The 18,281-nt window shown below is 40.6% G+C and overlaps 1 protein-coding gene across 1 annotated transcript in view; it reads left to right on the plus strand.

Annotated features, from left to right (window-relative positions):
- Dnah9 (dynein axonemal heavy chain 9) overlaps positions 1-18,281 on the plus strand; it is a 347,292-nt gene that overhangs the window by 176,368 nt on the left and 152,643 nt on the right. Inside the window, exons 39-41 of the mRNA XM_052195119.1 lie at positions 10,829-10,994; positions 13,077-13,179; positions 13,779-14,018. Of these exons, the coding sequence (XP_052051079.1) occupies positions 10,829-10,994; positions 13,077-13,179; positions 13,779-14,018 (509 nt within the window). The remainder of the gene's footprint in view (positions 1-10,828; positions 10,995-13,076; positions 13,180-13,778; positions 14,019-18,281) is intronic.

The following is an 18,281-nucleotide window of genomic DNA, read 5'->3' on the forward strand; positions in this document are numbered from 1 at the left end:
CACCTATGGACCCCCAAAACACCTGGACTCACTCAACAAAGAAGCAAACCAGTGCAGTCACTGTGCAAACCCCCTCTTCTGACAGCTCAGGGTTTCAGCTGCAGCTAGGATGGAAGGCACTGTGCATTAGGAAGACTAAAGCACATGGCTTAGCTGCACAGGGCAGGCAGCATATTGGCAGAAACAACGGGTGTTTACAATGGGCTTGCAATGGTGAGAGAGGAGATGGATGTAGCCTAATTATTCACACAATGGAGTAATTTGCAGAATTACAGACAGAAAGTTTCACAAAGGTGAAGTTGGAATTATTTCCATAGCATTGTCAAGAGACAAAAAGGGAGATACAGGCCAGTGTGTATACCACTCTCTACATGTTAGTTCAAAAATATATACGTGTAATGTTTCTTTTATATTATATTCATCATGTATTATATATTATATTTTACATATATAATATATAATATATGCTATATATGTATATATATACATACACATCACACACATACACACACACCACACAACATACACACACACACACACAAAGATATATGTGTGTATATAAATTATATGGGGCTGGAGAGGAAACTCAGCAGTTAAGAGCCTGTGCTACTCTTGCAGAGGACCCAAGTTCAGTCTCCCACACCCACATTAAATGGCTCCCAATGACATGGACTTCAGATCCAGGAGCTCTGACTCCCTTGTCTGGCCTCCATGGGTACCTGCACTCATGTGCACATATACACACATATGCGTGGGGTGGGTGGGATATAAAAATGTTTAAATATTTTTTAAAGAAATAGAAAAAGCATACTACAGAATGTTCTTAACTTACAGAAGCTTATACAATGGCTAACACCATGGCACGTATAGATTACCTCTAGAAGGATGTATAAGAAACTGGTAACTGCAGTTGTCCCTGCCATGGGGGAACTCAGCACCAAGAGCAGGGTGGATAGTTATATGTTTCTTAAAGTATTAAAGATTTCAAGAGTGCAGACAAGTAAAGACTACGACACAACAGATGCCCATTTACCACTACCCAGACTCAACAGCTAGGAACACACCTGCCTCCACCCATCCTCTCCACTCCTGATTAATGTGAATTCTTTTTTTTTCCAAACTGATAATAAATTTATTACAGTCAAATTATCTAAAATACACATTTTAGCCTCACCTATAGCTTTCTGGTTGCATTAAAAGGAAATGTACTGGCTAAGTCAACAAAGTAACAGCATGTCACTTTTTCATAAATATAACTTGGTACCTGTATGAAAATATCACCACATCCCAGACTGTGTCTTTATTTTTTTTCCTTTTTTTGTTCGATATATTTTTTATTTACATTTCAAATGATTTCCCCTGTTCTGGCCCCCCCACTCCCCAAAAGTCCCATAAGCCCTCTTCCCTCCCCCTATTCCCCCATCCACCCCTTCCCACTTCCCTGTTCTGGTATTCCCCTATACTACTACACTGAGTCTTTCCAGAACCAGGGGCCACTCCTCTGTGTCTTTCTTTTTTTTAATTTATTGATATATTTATTTACATTTCAAATGATTTCCCCTTTTCAGGATCCCCACTCCCCAAAAGTCCCATCAGTCCCCTTCCCTCCCCCTGTTTTCCCACCCAACCCTTCCCACTTCCCTGTTCTAATTTTGTTCTATACTGCTTCACTGAGTCTTTCCAGAACAAGGGGCCACTCCTCCGTTCTTCTTGTACCTCATTTGATGTGTGGATTATGTTTTGGGTATTCCAGTTTTCTAGGTTAATATCCACTTATTAGTGAGTGCATACCATGATTCATCTTTTGAGTCTGGGTTACCTCACTTAGTATGATGTTCTCCAGCTCCATCCATTTGCCTAAGAATTTCATGAATTCATTGTTTCTAATGGCTGAATAGTACTCCACTGTATATATATACCACATTTTTCGCATCCACTATTCTGTTGAGGGATATCTGGGTTCTTTCCAACTTCTGGCAATTATAAATAGGGCTGCTATGAACATAGTAGAACATGTATCCTTATTACATGCTGGGGAATCTTTTGGGTATATGCCCAGGAGTGGTATAGCAGGATCTTCTGGCAGTGAGGTGCCCAGTTTTCTGAGGAACTGCCAAACTGATTTCCAGAGTGGTTGTATCAATTTGCAACCCCACCAGCAGTAGAGGAGTGTTCCTCTTTCTCCACATCCTGGCCAACACCTGCTGTCTCCTGAATTTTTAATCTTAGCCATTCTGAGATTTCACCTTACACCAGTCAGAATGGCTAAGATTAATGTGAATTCTAAAAACCAGTATGTATCAGTTAAACCCTCTATACCCACCTGTAGTCATAAAACATATAGTGCTCTTGTATATAAACTCCATATCAAGCTATTTCTTAGGCAACTTACTTTATTTTAATCAGTGTTTTGATATGTGCAAATCTATGTCATTTATTTCCATTCCTGCATAGAATTCTACCGTGGGGATAAGTCAATGTTCTTTACCCAACATCCTACCTCCCCTATCCATCTTGCAATTTGGTCTAGCTCGAGCTTGCACAAGACTTGACCATGCCGTCAGGACTGCTGTGAATTGATATGTACCATGCTGTATCAGAAGACTCTAGATCCTTGTAGCCATCTCCTGTCTCAGGCTCTTACACTGTTCCCACACCATCTTCCACCATGACCTCTGAGGCTTGGGAGAAGAGGGTGTGATGCAGATGTCCCATTTATGGCTAAGCATCCCACATCCTCTTACTCTCTGTACTTAGACCAGCTGTGCATCTTTGTGTTGACTGCTATCCATTGTAAGAACAAACTTCTCTGTTGATGATTAAGAAATACATTACCCTACAATAATAAGTCATTGAGAGTAAGTGAAATACTATATCCATTTAGAAGACTAATAGTAGTAAATTCTCCACAAGGCCTATGACCTATAGCTGTAGGTTCCTTGCCTGAAAATAGGGCGAGGTATGTGATTAATCTTGTGGAAAAGAATTAATTCCAATCAGTTAGTGATTAGTTACTCCTATGAAATCTATATCACCCATACAGGAATGAGCATGTCTTACAGAGCCAGTTATTACTGTAGCTCTTATGGATCACAGCTGGGTAAGATTGGTAATTCCCTTTCTTTTCCAGCACTGCATATGGAACCTTCTGGAACTATGGAAGTTAGAGCAAGTAGGGATAAAGCCTCCATATCAATACAAGCTTGATCTCTTCATGGTTCCTGACTCAAGTGTGTGGTATTGTTAACAGTAGGGTCTTACTGTCAAGTCTCAGAGAATACTTAAAAGCATTAGCAGCTGCTTTTAATATTTGGGGAATCTGTGGACCTCACTAGTCAACAGCTTGATAGCCCATTTCTGGCACTAAGATTTTTTGTTAGTTAGCCTGTGATGTCAACTATGGCTTCTTCAAGTAGCCCCATTTTAACTATTTACATCTATTATATATAAGTATATATCCATATTTATATTTATTATATGTAAGTATATTTCCATATAGTAGGAAGTCTCAACTATAATAGGTTTCCATATATTTTTGAAAGGTCTTTAGTGTTATTTATCATTCCATATTCCCTTTTTTACCCTGCCTTCGCAATTCTCATCCAAATTCCTGTTAAATCATTACCCCTTAACTCTTTATACAACTAACTGCCCCCCCACACTGACCTATGCCAGACATCCACCAATCTTCCTTCAGAGCTGATGAGTTTGTATCTTCTATTATTTTATAGGTTAAAATAGCATATATGCTCTTTTTTTTTTTTGCTTGTCTCCTCACTCAGCTGCATTTTAGAATAACCCATGTTGTTCAATGTAAGTACTTCATTTTTTTTCACTCTTGAATAAAATGTGTAAAATACTCCAGATGATTCCTAACACACAACTGCTTAGTAGGGGGAATCTATTATTATAATAATATTAACAAAAATGGCTCTCAAAGTTAAGAGCCTACATTATACCATCCTTCCTAAGCCACAGCTGCCAGAATCAAAAGAGCAAAAACAAATTTTTCTTACTTAACAAAGAAGACAAACAAAAATTATTCTGAAAAAAACTAATATTTTTGGAAGAGATGTTCTTTCTCTGAAATAAGGAATAACCGCACCTCACAGGCCAATCCCAAGGGATCTCGGGAACATTTTGCAGCCCACACATTGTTCTAGCCCAGTGTATGCTTTTTTTTTTCCACATCAGAAGCAGCTAGAGAAGGCAGCTGCTGACTGTACCTGCCTCTCTTCTCTCTCAAGGCATCCAGCTCTGGAGTCTCCATTGAGTCCTCTTCAAAGTGACTGAAATGCAAATGAGGAATGTGCTTCAGGCTTTCCCACAGCTCACATAGCTGCATAGACAGCACAAATCCAATGTTAATGAAGTCAGTCTTATGCTAAGAGCACAGGTCTGCACACCCCCTTTAGTTTACTTAATCCTCCCGCCCATCCTGTAATGGATTACCTCATTGGTAATGCTTTTGACTATAAGTATCAGAAAGCCTAATGATAGTAGCATAGAACACACACACACACACACACACACACACACACAGAGAGAGAGAGAGAGAGAGAGAGAGAGAGAGACCAGAAAGTACAAAGGTAAACATTTACAAACTCTAGATCCATTGTTTAATGGTACCAATACTAAATATTTGTTATTCCCTTGGCTTATCATTCAAGATGACTGATTGGCTTCTACTTCTTCCATTGTATTTTCGTTCTAAAGAGGGAAATGCATAGCTGCAGCAAGTGAATCAAAACAGCCTAGGCTATATGGGGCAGCCCAATACAGATGGATAATAGATGGATAGATGTGGATGGATAGGCAATGGGCAGAACACTCAAGAACCTCCTAGGTTTGTACATGTGTCTCATTCGTCACACTATGGTCCCCCCAGCTAGAAAGCATCAAAAGAGAATGAAGTCGAGAGCCATTAGAGTCGCAGCTCTGATGATCATTTTCTTTCTCTTAAGATGAGCACACGAGACTTATGGTTTTAAATGTGTCTCTTGTCAGAGTTAATAGCAAAGTTGCCTGATTTTATCAAACTGTATAGCCCTTCTATTGTGATACCCTGTGAAGCATGCATCTTTATCTTCACAGGAGAATGCCTGGCGTGTGCTCATATCTTTCTCTTTGACTGTGACTATAACAGGGCCTCCCTTCATCCTTTAACAAGCTCCTTTCCGTGAACAGCCATCCTGGAAAGGCTACAGCTATCACTGAGGTCTCTGATCTCCATCCCACCAGCTCTCCACAAACCAGCTGTATAGTTTTTCCTCCCTTTGTTACAGAATTGGGTTATCCTTGGGTTCTGTTTCAGGTTGCTATGATGAAAGCTCATCTTAGCTTTATTTTAATATCTTCTCTCAAAAGCCATTGTATATCCTTATATCTCCATTGTGAATAACTGTGATCTATCCCTTCAAGAATTTGTCACGTGAAACAAGTTTTCCTTTAGAAGAGGTGGGATTATACTGCTAATCTAAAAAGTTTGTGGTTACTGGAATTAAACATAGATTTAACTCTGAGCTTTCAAAAAGGTGGTTCATAAAGGCAAATGTGAGATAAGTTTTATGATTTATAATAACTGCATCATCTTAAATTACTGTGACAAATGTCTCTCCAAATTGTTTTGTGGTTACTTTTGGTTTTTGTTTTAGCAGATCTGTTTCTGTGTCCCCTCCACTTGCTTTCTTCTCATTTTTTTTGAAAATGTGAATCACCATTTTTAGTTCTAAACCATATCAATAATCACTTTAATTGTCAATGTTCTAAATACTCTAAATACATCAGTTAAAAGAAGATTGTCAAAATGAATTAAAAAAAAATAAGACCCAATTATATGTTATTTACATACAAACACTCTCAACTGGGCATGGTGGCACTTGTTACCCATAACCAAAAAGAAACTAGTCATTTTCACTTTGGATAATACAGTTTTAAAATAATAATAATAATAATAATAATAATTTTCAAAGAGCTAGAGGCTGATCAAGACAGAAAAGGAGTAAAGAACTTGGTGAAGGTCAATGGATTCAGAAGGAGCTGGCAGAACCTTGTGCTCATGGTAACCCTGTATTCTTTTACCATGCAACCGAGATTTGAAATATTAGTTCAACAAATACTTTAGAACTTAATTACACTAATTAAAGAGGAACTCAGATGTCTGAAACTGTTAAGACGAGTCTCTATAACCTGCCCACTAAAACTTAGGGTTACTCGTTACCTTCAAAGGTCTACTCAAATCCCTGCCTCAAAGGAGTGTGGTGCTTACGCTGCTATAGGTGGATAGCTCTCTTTCACTCAATGTCTTCCAAAAAGAAAATGACACAAACTAATGTCAGGTCATCTGCAATCCATCACCTAGTGAGCAAGAATTCGACTTGGAATTGTAGGTGATTCAAAGCACAATGAAAGTGTGAACCCTACCTTCAGACAACAGAGAAGTCATCCCATAGACTGTGAAACAGCACAGTCGTTAAAGTCATGTTCCAAAAACATCTTTATTATCAGATGGAGAAATTTGCCATGAAACCAGACATGACGGCTCACATTTGCAATACCAGCCCTCCAGAGGTTAAGGCAGGAGGCTTCTTAGTTTAAGGCAAGCTTGCACTTTATACTGAGATTCTGTTGCCAAAAAACCTCAAAAAAACCAACAACAACAACAACAGAACCTTAAAATAAGAATTATATAATATATTAAATGAGAACTGAAATATATATAAGCAATATGTTCAAAAGAATTATGATTTGTAGAGATTCAAAAATCTAATAAAAACAAGTATCTCAACTAAAGTACAGGACACAAGAATGTTGAAGGAATTGCTAACTGCTAGGTGAAAAAATTTCGGTCAATTGTCACTTTCATCACTGTGAATTTTTATGCATTCTAATCTTTCCAGAATGAATATGTATGATTTTTATAGTCATGCAAAGCAAGCTATTTCTTGAAAGAATACATCAAAAGGCCTTACAGATACAACCAAAAAGTTTTAACATATGAAAAACTTAAATAATCTGAAAGGAAAATAGTTCAAACACAAGTACACAAATCACGCAATTGCAAGGAACGCCATGATTAATTATTGATGCTATCTATAAAAAATAGAGAGCAGGCAATGAGCTGAGAATTTCTAAAGGCAGAAAGCAGATTAGAGGCCTGTGCAGACTTGGTTGGCAGCTGTGGTTTCCTGAGAGTCTGCAACCTGCAACCAACTGGGCAGACTTGAGGTAAAGCCCTTGCTTTGCCTCTTTGTAGTCGTTTGATCTTGTAAAAACCTCTTGATTTATCTAAAGTTCAGTCTTCTCTCCTGAAATAATTTTTGAGAGGTAAAGACAATTCATCACAGGGCTCTAAGAGGAATTAGTAACACTGTGCGTGTCACCTGTTCACCACAGCAAGTTTCTGGCATACCATATGGATGTATGAATGCATCACTCTTGAATCTGGATACTGGAGAATCAGAATGGTCAGAAACAACCCAGAGATGCTGAGGATGAAGGCACAAGGGCTCACTCACCCAGTGCAATAGCTAATATTTATTGTGAAATTGACAGAATGTAGAATATCAAAAACACAAACATGTAGATATATCTATAAGGAATTCTCTAGAATGAGTTAACTGAGGTAGGATGACCCACCTTCAGCATGAAAGGCACTATTCCAAGGGCTTGGGTCTTGGCCTGGCTAAAAAGGTAAAGCAAATTCACCTCTCTTTGCTTCCTGAAAATGCTTGCAATGGACCAACTGCATTCTGCCTCCTTTGCCATGATGCCCTCAAACTTAATTTTCTTTCATCAAGTAGTTTGTTAGAGTAACCAGAAAAGTCATTCCTGTGTCCAGTGAGGGGGACAAAAACAAAGATCAATAGCTAAAGATCTAGATTCTGGTTTCAACAAGAAGCTTACTCTGCCTTGCTTAGCTCCTGTGCCTTTAACTCCAATATGGAGATAGGAACTGCATTTGCCATTCCTCAGGACTTGTTATAATATATTCATTCATCCCTCAACTGAATGAACAATTTCTAAGCATTCTGCTGTATGCTAAAGAATGTGCTAGAAAAAAAGCAAAATAATTTCTGTCCTCTTGTTTGTTATCTTACCTGCTCTTTCCATATGAGAATCTAAGCTCCTGAGGATAGGAAGTATTAGTGATGAGTGTTATGAAAAAATTTCAGCAGAGGTAGGGAAAATATGAGGTCTTGTTAGGGTTTTACTTCTGTGAACAGACACCATAACCAAGGCAACTATTATAAGGACAACATTTAATTGGGGCTGGTTTACAGGTTCAGAGGTTCAGTCCATTATCAAGCTGGGAACACGATGGCATCCAGGCAGGCATGGGGCAGGAGAAGCTGAGTTCCACATCTTTATCTGAAGGCTGCTAGCAGAATACTGGCTTCCAGGTAGCTAGGACTAGGGTACTAAAGCCCATTTCCACAGTTGCACACCTACTCCAACAAGGCCACACCTACTCCAACAAAGCCACACCCACTCCGAGGCCACACCTACTCCAACAAGGCCACACCTACTCCAACAAGGCCACACCTCCAAATAGTGCCACTCTCTGGGCCAAGCATATACAAACCATCACAGATGGGGTGTAGAGTGCCATGCAAGTCTTACTAGGCAGGGACATATCTGAGTAAATAAATGAAGAAACAAAGCATGCTGGCATTTGGAAGACACAGATATGAGGCATAGCAAACAGCCAGACCATAGGCTCAGGAGCAACCAACAGTTGACTTTATCAGAAGCAGGTAGCTGGAACAGAGAGCAAAGAGGTTGCTCAGCCTGAAGAGAGATGCGATGCAAAGCTTATGCAGGGCAATGACATGATCGGGGTCACTCTTCAGAGGGCTCCCCCAGGTGTTTTGAGAGCATAGTGAAAAGTTTGGAGGATGAAATCAGGGTGACCAGCTACAGTAGTGTAATTTCATGTGACAGGCAGAGCACAAAGATGGCAGCCACAGTAATACTGAAATGGTCTTCATGTAGAAGATGGCACTTCTCCTGAAGCCAAGGACGGAACTGTGCCATTATTATTATGCAATGCAAAAATGGCGTGGGCATGACTCAGACCTCTGTGTGACAGGTCAGAACTCAACCAGAAGTGCTCAGAGAGGCTGGCTTTCCTCACCGCTCTTGTCTTGCAACATCAGTGTCTGACATCTTCCCTCAAACTTCAGCCACACCTACTCAGGCCCACCAGGATACAGAACCACTCAGTGTCACTTTCTCTTAGATGTGAGCAGAAGCAGAATGATGTTTGAAAGGCTGAGGACCATGGCTCGCTCCCCCTGTCCTTCTCAGGAGAACGTCACATATTCTATTTGAGACAACCAGCACTCTCCAAGGCCACTTCATGCTAACTGGGACACTTTTCTCTTCTACTGCCTTGGAGATGGCTACAGAGCTTAATCAACCCAAATTACAGGGTCTGCTTAATTCAAGGGGATGATTTGAATACCATTGCCTTGGGAGGTTGGAGAAACAAGTATTCCTTCGGAGAAGCTTTCTATTAGCAGGACTCTCCTCAAAGCATGTCCTTGGCAGCCCATTAATTATATTTCATTTTGACAGATCTCATATATAGTTGTTATATCTTTGGTGGTGGGGGAGAAGGTGTTGGGTGATTAATTGGTTGATAGTGTATGTTAATTGCATGCTAATTAAATTTAAATTTAATTCCTATTTGAAACACTTAATTTAACTTCAGCCCAGGAAATTAGAATATTCAAGTGTCTTGAAGGAACTTGTCTTTCTATCTGTCACCTTCCTTGTCTGTTGACACTTTCTCCTTGTTTACAAACTTGTTCTTCAGCAGAAGAAATCAGATGGTTCTCAGGGCTCCCAGCTGTAATAAGAAAGTGTTGATTCTTGCAATCCATAAATATTTAATTGCTTTACTAGAAAAAAACGTAAATCCTAACTCTCTCCCCTATTACTTAAGTTTGTTCTCAACAAGCCCCGTCAGGCTGGAAGCTGTGTGCCTGATTCCTTCCCTCTGGCATGATAATGGAAGAGATGGGTCCAAGAAAGTGCCTGTACTTAGTTCTCTGAAAGCCACTGTTCTTCACCAATAGGGGGCCATGGGACTGAAGGCAGGCAAGGGCACTGATGGATGCTCTCAGACATTCTCTGAGGCTGTTTTTCCACTCCCCCTCACTGTGAACCCCAGGAGATGGAAATTCTGCAAAGATTTTTTGGCAAAATATCCAGTGATTCCTCCTACAGCTTTCAGGGTCAAAAGGGGCCCCCAGCTGAGTTCTGGAGAGGAGTCATGGCCATTAGTACCCCTTGTGTCTGGGACACAGTGGAAAGGTCTACGGGGGTCCAGTTCTGTGTAGATTTCCTTGGGGGTTAAAGACCTGGCCTGGTGACTGTGAATGCATCTTCAGTTTCTAACCTATAAACAATGAAAACGGGGGAACCACAAGTATGGCAGGGATATGGGCTTTGGGCCTTAACTTCCCTGTCCTGCATCCTGGTTCTCCCTTAGTAATGTTCAGCATTTCTATACCTTACTATTCCTAGCTCCAAAGTAAAATATGATTTATTTCATTATCCTATGTTGTCAGAATTAAATGAGGTAATAAACACTCACAAAAGCCTACTGACACATACTATAAGATGCTTACTGCCCACCATTGCTTCCTGGCCACTCCAGATTCCTCTCCTGGTCCTACAGAATGACTGACCTACCAGTGCAATAGCTGCTATTTGTGCATACATGAGATGACACCTTATCTTGCCCTGAACACTTTTATTGCCTCAGTATTAACCTCTGAAGTTATGCCTTTCTTCCCTAACTAACTGGATCTCTCCTCAGCTGTCCTGGAGAAACCTCTAGAAAAGAAAGCTGGCAAGAATTATGGTCCTCCAGGCAACAGGAAACTCATCTACTTCATCGATGACATGAACATGCCTGAGGTGGATGCCTATGGGACAGTACAGCCCCATACTGTCATCAGGCAGCACCTAGACTATGGTCACTGGTGAGTGTCCCTGCAGAAGGGTTTTAGGATGCTCTGATACCACAAAGGGAATACAAAGTAAAGCTTATTCCACTGGGGCTTCTAAGCTTCTTGGAGTTCCCCCTGAGACAGGGCCTCCAGGACAAAGGGGTACTGAGAATTCATCCAAAAAGGAAGTTTCTGCATGACTCACTTTCACACACTATAGGCTGAGAGGAGTGGGTGTATTAGAAGAATGCACAGAAGCTAGAAAGGGAATTTTGGATTTTATTGGCTATATGTTACCTACATATATGGCAACAAACCAAATATAAAGCTATGGCATAAAGTTTTAAAATGACAACATCTCAAAATTACCTTCTCTGAGACTTCCTCTAACCACAGAGCTAAATTCCCCACTCACCTCCACTGCAGCCTCCTACAGAGATGCTCTGATAATAACAGACACACTCCCAGCTGACTTGCATGGATTTGATATCTTCAGAGCAATGCAGAGTCTTAGTTTCTCTTAAAATAGCCTAGTTTTTAATGGCAGACAGTGAACACAGTCTACAGGACAAAGTTGGTGATCTAAAACATTCCTGGCTCTCCTCCTTCCTTCTGTAAAGGTGTGCTGTGGGTTCAAGAGAGAAATGAGAGAGGGGTCATAGTGAAGATGCTAACTTCAGTTACTTCTTGGTCCTTCCTAAAATCTCTGCCAAACCATTAGCATCTTGCCCTCAGTCTCAGCCTGCACTAGGATTTAAGCTACTATTCAATATAGAAAAGATAGAGTGACAGTAAGAACTTTAAGTGGGAAGTAGAAACTTGACAGAAATCCTACCCTGTTGCTCTTTCTCTTTGTGTGTACTTTCTCTGAAATACCCTCTTCTCTCTATTCAAATTCCCAATGTACCAGAGCTGATGACATGGCTTTCTCCAAGGAAACTAATGCCAAGTCGACCCTTGCTCACTGACTTGTAAACCCCTTATTCCAGCTCCAATGACATCTCTCCTAAAGCATTACTCCCATGTAATGGTTCAACCAATTCCTGTTCCTGGAACTCTGCACTAGCTAGTCCCCATCTCTTTGTTGGCTCCTTCACATCATTGAAACTTTTGTTTTGTTTGTTAAAAGTCATTTTCCTAAGGCTAATCTCTCTTCTGTGTATAACTAAATTTCCCTCTCTGTTTTTGCTTTTTGCCTACTTTCCAACTCATCCTCGATGCATTCTTCTTTGATTACTACCCCCCACCCCAATTTCTGAACTATTCCTACAAACCTACTAACTAGTCCTGTGGAATCCAAGAGATCCTATTGGAGAAAGGTAGGTCTTTCTTCCCTCTGCAGTTCTAATGTAGGAATGCTGGCTACCATTGCTTTCTGGGCAGCCACATCCCTCTGAGTTTCTTCTTTTCTATGAGTTCTTACCTGTATGCTCTCCTCCTGGACTATTTCTGTAGATACTGGGATTCTTGTAATTTTGTCTTGGGCTATTATTTCTTCTTAATCTCTCAGTAAATTTCTGACTTCTACTTTTTTTTTATTTAATTGCCTATGGTGGTTTGGATGAGAATGAACCCCAGAGGCTCATATGTTTAAATGTGTAGTCCCCATTTGGTTGAACTGTTTGGGGAAGGATTAGGAGGTGTGACCACATTAGGGAAGATGTCACTGAGGTTGGGCTTTGCAGTTTCAAAAGACACATGCCATTTTCCACGCACTCTCACCGCTTCAGGTTGTGGATTAAGATGTGAACTCTCAGCTGTCCCTTCTATCTGCCATCATGGACTCTAACCATCTGAACCCATAAGCCAAGTAAAATACTTTCTTTTAAAAATGTCCTTGATCATGGGTACAATAGCACAGCAATAGAAAAGGAGGTAAGACACAGCCAAACACGTGAATGATGGAAATTGTCCTACCTCACATGGAGGAAGTGCTACTTACCTTAGCCCTTCTATGCGACTCTCACTATAAGTTTTTGTTTTGTTTTGTTTTGTTTAGATACAATGCCACTATGTGGCCCAGGCTCCCCTCATACTCACAGCTTCCTGCCTTCTGAGTACCTAGGTTATGGGTGCACACCACCATAGGTGGCTCACTGGAGGCATCTATTTCAGGTATGATCGGAACAAGCTGATGTTGAAGGAGATCATGAATGTACAGTACATCTCCTGTATGAACCCCACTGCAGGCAGCTTTACCATCAACCCAAGGCTTCAGGTACAGAAGGAGGCAGGCATGGGTGTTACCTCTGAGTCCTAATGCTATCTATCTGGGCTGACAGCCTTTGATTACTGGTGGTAACTGGCCTTTCCCCTGCTAGCCTACTAAAGTAGCAAACCAACTTGCATCTCTCAAATTAGAAAGAAACTTCAGTGTCATAAGGATCTAGAGCGAGAGGGGCTCACAGGGTTTGTACAACTCAACTTCCTCATTCTTAATAGAAGAGACTTTTTGTTTGTTTGTTTGTTTTGTTTTTGGAGACAGGGTTTCTCTGTGTAGCCCTGGTTGTCTTGGAACTCACTCTGTAGACCAGGCTGGCCTCAAACTTAGAAATCTGCCTGCCTCTGCCTCCCAAGTGCTGGAATTAAAGGCATGGGCCACCACTGCGCAGCCAGAAGAGACTTCTGATTGATGGAACTCTTTCCCCATCTTTGATCGAAGCTTCAATGTCATTATCTTCCCAGTCACATCATGTTCAACTTAAACTTTGATGTAGAATCTTTGATCACTGTCCCTAGTCTAGAGCAGTGATCTTCACTGGGTGATACGAGACATCCAGCTTACTCCTCTCCCTCATGCCTTGTTTTTTCCTGCAGCGCCACTTCAGCGTGTTTGCCCTCGGCTTCCCAGGAGCTGATGCCCTCTCTTCCATCTATAGCACCATCCTGACCCATCATCTGAAGCTTGGAAACTTTCCCACCACCCTGCAGAAATCCATCTCTCCTCTGATCAACCTGGCTGTCACCTTCCACCAGAAAATTGCCACCACGTTTCTGCCCACAGCAATCAAATTTCACTACATCTTCAATCTCAGAGATTTTGCCAATATTTTCCAAGTAAGTTCATGAGATACTATGAAATATTAGAGATGATTCATGGGTTCCTATTCTTAATCAGTTACATGGTGAGTGACAAACCTCTTTCAACAAAGCAAGAAGTATATGGAGTTGGGATCATAAGTAGGTACAGAGTGTCATGGCTCTGTGGGGAATACTTCAACAAAACAAAATTTTATTTTAAAACTATACTATTTCTCAGTAAAGAGAACACATTCCCCAGTTGGTTCCTTTGTTCCAAGGCTTAGCATTGAGGGTAACAATGCTATATTATTTAGTGTACTTCTAATACTCTAGTGTATAGAGTAGAACGTGGGAGAAGATTGACAAGAAAGAAGAGAAAAGAGAATGAAAGGGAGTCAGTTATAAGAGAAGGAGGAAAGGGGAAAGAAGAGAAAATAAAAAATAAGAGGGTGGAAAAGAAGAGTAATTAGTTACAAACCCCTCCATCACTTGTGGTACTCATTGTAGCCATGATGAAAAAGAATGTCCTCCGAACCACACAAGTTATAAAATGTGTTGTAATATTCTTAAATGTCATGTTTCATCTTCTGATTCAGCCTCAGCTCTACAAATTCCAGGTTCATTTCCAGATCAAATCTGTTTCAGATGTAGCCTAGGATGGTCTCCCACTTGATATCTACCTGCCACAGTTAGTTGGAGGCCAGACCGGACTACACAATTAGATCTTACCTCAAAAATATCAAAAGCAAAAACCCCACTACCCTGTAAAGCCTCTGGTGCTGAGGATCCCAGACCATGGCGAAGTATGTGCTTACTCACAATCAGCTCTTACATTTTGAATACTAGTTGAGAGAGACACTGCATACATCACAACCCCATGCTTAATTCACTGCAGTGTGATGGAGTCTAGATATTACTGTCTACATCTCCTAAATGAAAAGCAAGAGGTAAAACTGGTCAAGTACACTTTGCTCTTCAGTGGTAGCATTAAAGGAGAACTGGTCAACCAGCCTAGATCAGAAGTAGCCTTGCTTAGGGTCTTGACTGGACATTTGCCTTGTCATTTAGATATCTTGAAACCCTTGCTGCACCTCAATACTTTGGAATAGGTGGTTTTTCTAGTTGGCTTTATCAAGTCTGACACAAACCCAAATGTGTATGGGAAGAGAGTATATTTAATTGAGGAAATGCCTCCATAAAATTGGCCTGAGTGTAAATCTGAGAGGCATTTTCTTGATTAATAATTGATATGGGAGATCTAACTCACCTTAGGCAGTGCAATCCCTTGGTTGTATAAGAAAGTAAAATGAACAAGCCATGGGAAGCAGGCCCACAGGAAACATTCCTCCAAGGCCTCCTTATTGGTTCCTACTACTAAGCTCCTGCCTTGAGTTCCTGCCCTAATTCCCTCAGGCAAGCAGCAAGGAAAATAAACCCATGTCTCCCTGAGTTGCTTTTGATCATGGAGTTTTACCACAGCAATAAAAACTCTACCCTAAGGCAGATACTATTACCTCCATTCAGTAGAGACTTGATGAAGTTAGTAGCTAGCAAATAAGGACATGAATAGAGGGACAAGGAAAAAGAAGGCACAAGGTGGTACTAAACAGAATAACAAAACTGTTAGAAGTGGGTGGGAAGAGCAGTGGTGGGTAGTGAGGAGGCAAAGGATGAGACTGCAAGACAATGGGAGACCTGAGGAGAAGCCCTTGTAAAAGGCTTCGCTTTGGTGTATAATAGTTATCAAGTACAGCACTGAGCTGCACTCATCAACTCCTTTAATCCTCTCCACACCCATAGAAGGTAAAACACTGACCACTGTGTCAACTGTCTTTAATCTTGCATTCCACAGAGCTGGAGTCAATCCGATTTTTAGACAACAGGTTACTTTCTTTCTGATCAGTGTTCCCCTAATAGTGTACTATATAACAACTATTGACCTTATCAACTTCATTAGCTGTTATACGTAATTTAGACATGGTTGAAGGTATACAGAAGGATCTGCATAAGCTATATGCTTAGACAGCTGTATTTTCTATGAATGCCTGAGTTTTCATGGTTTATGATGCTCAAGAGCATCCTGGAGCCAGGGCCCCATAGGTCCACAAGGATGTCTCTATTCCCATTAAAAAATGTCAGGTTCCATAGGTAATTTAGAGCCACAAAATGCCTTCCAGGAAGTGGATATTCTATGCCAACCTTGTTTTGTGCAATGGATGCAGGATCAAGGAAGAACCAGAAATGGGAGAGATGCCAGAATGTGAAGACTGAGTCTCTTGTTCTCCTGGCCTGTCTGTGCATAACTCAAGTAGCCTGACTGGCAACACCTTGGGTTCTTTATCTCAACCCGGCCTCTTGGCATCCCATCAGCTGTCAGCCAGCTGCCATAGCATTGAGAAGTACATTTCCCATTGGAGTGCTGTTTTCTTCAACTCCAGCTGCACGGCTCTGCCAGTGTTACCCCAGAGGACAGTTTAAAGTTCACACCTTGACCACTGCCTCCTGTCTTGTTCTTGGCAGCTTGTCTGAAGGCCTGATGCAAGATATTAGGGGGGGTTAATTGAACAGCCAATTGGAGAAATATCCTTCCTGTAGAGCCTAACTCATTTCAAGCCTTTCTATACCTTTCCCTCCATCCATTGAAATCCCAGTAGAATTTGGTGGGCTGTGGTCACAGAAATCATGAACTGATTTTTCCCTGCTCAGGGCAGCATATAACAAATTAAGACAGTGCACAATTTGCACTTGGCATGTTCACAGCTGCTGAATGCTTCATTGCTAGTCAATGTGACTATGACTGTAACAGGAATTATAAAGGTCAAGAAATGATGCCCCTCACTGTCAAGTGCCAAACCTCAGAAGCCAGGACTCCCAGGTGGCACTTTACCTCGCACTCCATTTTATTTACAACTGATGCCTCAGAGATTTATTGAGGAGAAAGAGGCCAAGGTACACATCCAGCTAGGGCTACAGGAGCTGATTCTTCTTTATTTTTTTCTTTAATTTTTTCATGTTTATACTCTATTGAAGTACAGCATGCAGGCAGAAATGCACACAGGTCCCAAGTATCTGGCTTGGTTCATTATCACAAGTGACCACACCTTGTAATCACACCTTACTCAAGAACTAGAATATACCAGAGCCCCATGCTAAGGTTTCCTTTGACTCTTTCCTCTGCCTTCTAGCCATCAATATTGCCCAGGCTTCTAACCTCACATTATTCTGGCCTAGTTTTAAACTTTGTAACAATAAAATTTGAGTGAGTATTACTAATTCATTCAACATGTCTTTCATTGTTTGTTTCTTTAGTTGTATTGTTGGATTTAAAAGTAACATTCAAGGCACAGTGAGACAGTACAGGCCACCAAATCCGGCATTGTAGAAGACACCAGAGACCTCTATGAGCCTCAGGCCTGCAAGGTCTACATAACAAGTTGAACTATACAATGAGACCTGTCTCAAAAACCAACAAATTAAAGTTACTTTTATATTTCTTTCCAACCCTTAATTTTTATTTCTTTTTCTTGTGTGTGTGTGTGTGTGTGTGTGTGTTACTTCAACCTCCAGTAGAGTTTTGAAGAGGCGTGCTGAGAGCAGTATCTTTCACACTCCTAATTTCTCAGAGAGAAAGGCTTTAATAACTCAGGAATACAGTGTTTTCCATAGGTTTCTGAGGGTGCTCTTTGCTCTGGTAAGATGATTTTTTAATAATTTATTAAGAGTTTTATTCACAACTAAGTATAGCAACTTAATTTTCTGATTGAAATAATTAAGTCTTTTTTTCTTCCCTAGTCTGATACTATGCTAAATTATGTTAATTACTTTTGAATCTTAAGTCAACTAACTTTGTATTCCTGGAGTAACTTGGTTACTGCCTGTACCCTTTCCTTGGATTCCGCTTTCTAACATACATAATTTTTGCATTTGAATTGCTAAACCTCCTTTCTTGTGAACCTAAGGTTCTAAAATCTAAATAAAATGCCTTAGATTTTTTTCCATTTTTTCTACTTCTGGAAGATTTTGTGCCACATTTCATCATACTTTCCACATGGGTTGACAGCCACCTAGAGTTTTCTTTACAAAGGGTTGAAATTATGAATTCGATTTTGATGCACATAACACTACTCCATTTTGTATCATATATTTACCACAATATCATTTAAAAATAGGCAAAAAATATCCTTTTGTCCTTATACTGTCTTTGAAGGCTTTCTGCAGGCAGAATTCCGGCTCTCTTGAGGAACTGTCTTTTCCCCCCTAAAATCTTCATCTGGCTGGTGGTGGCCTGCCTATACAATA

Source organism: Apodemus sylvaticus, chromosome 10 (assembly GCF_947179515.1).
Source record: "Apodemus sylvaticus chromosome 10, mApoSyl1.1, whole genome shotgun sequence".
In the NCBI taxonomy this organism is placed as follows: Eukaryota; Metazoa; Chordata; class Mammalia; order Rodentia; family Muridae; genus Apodemus; species Apodemus sylvaticus.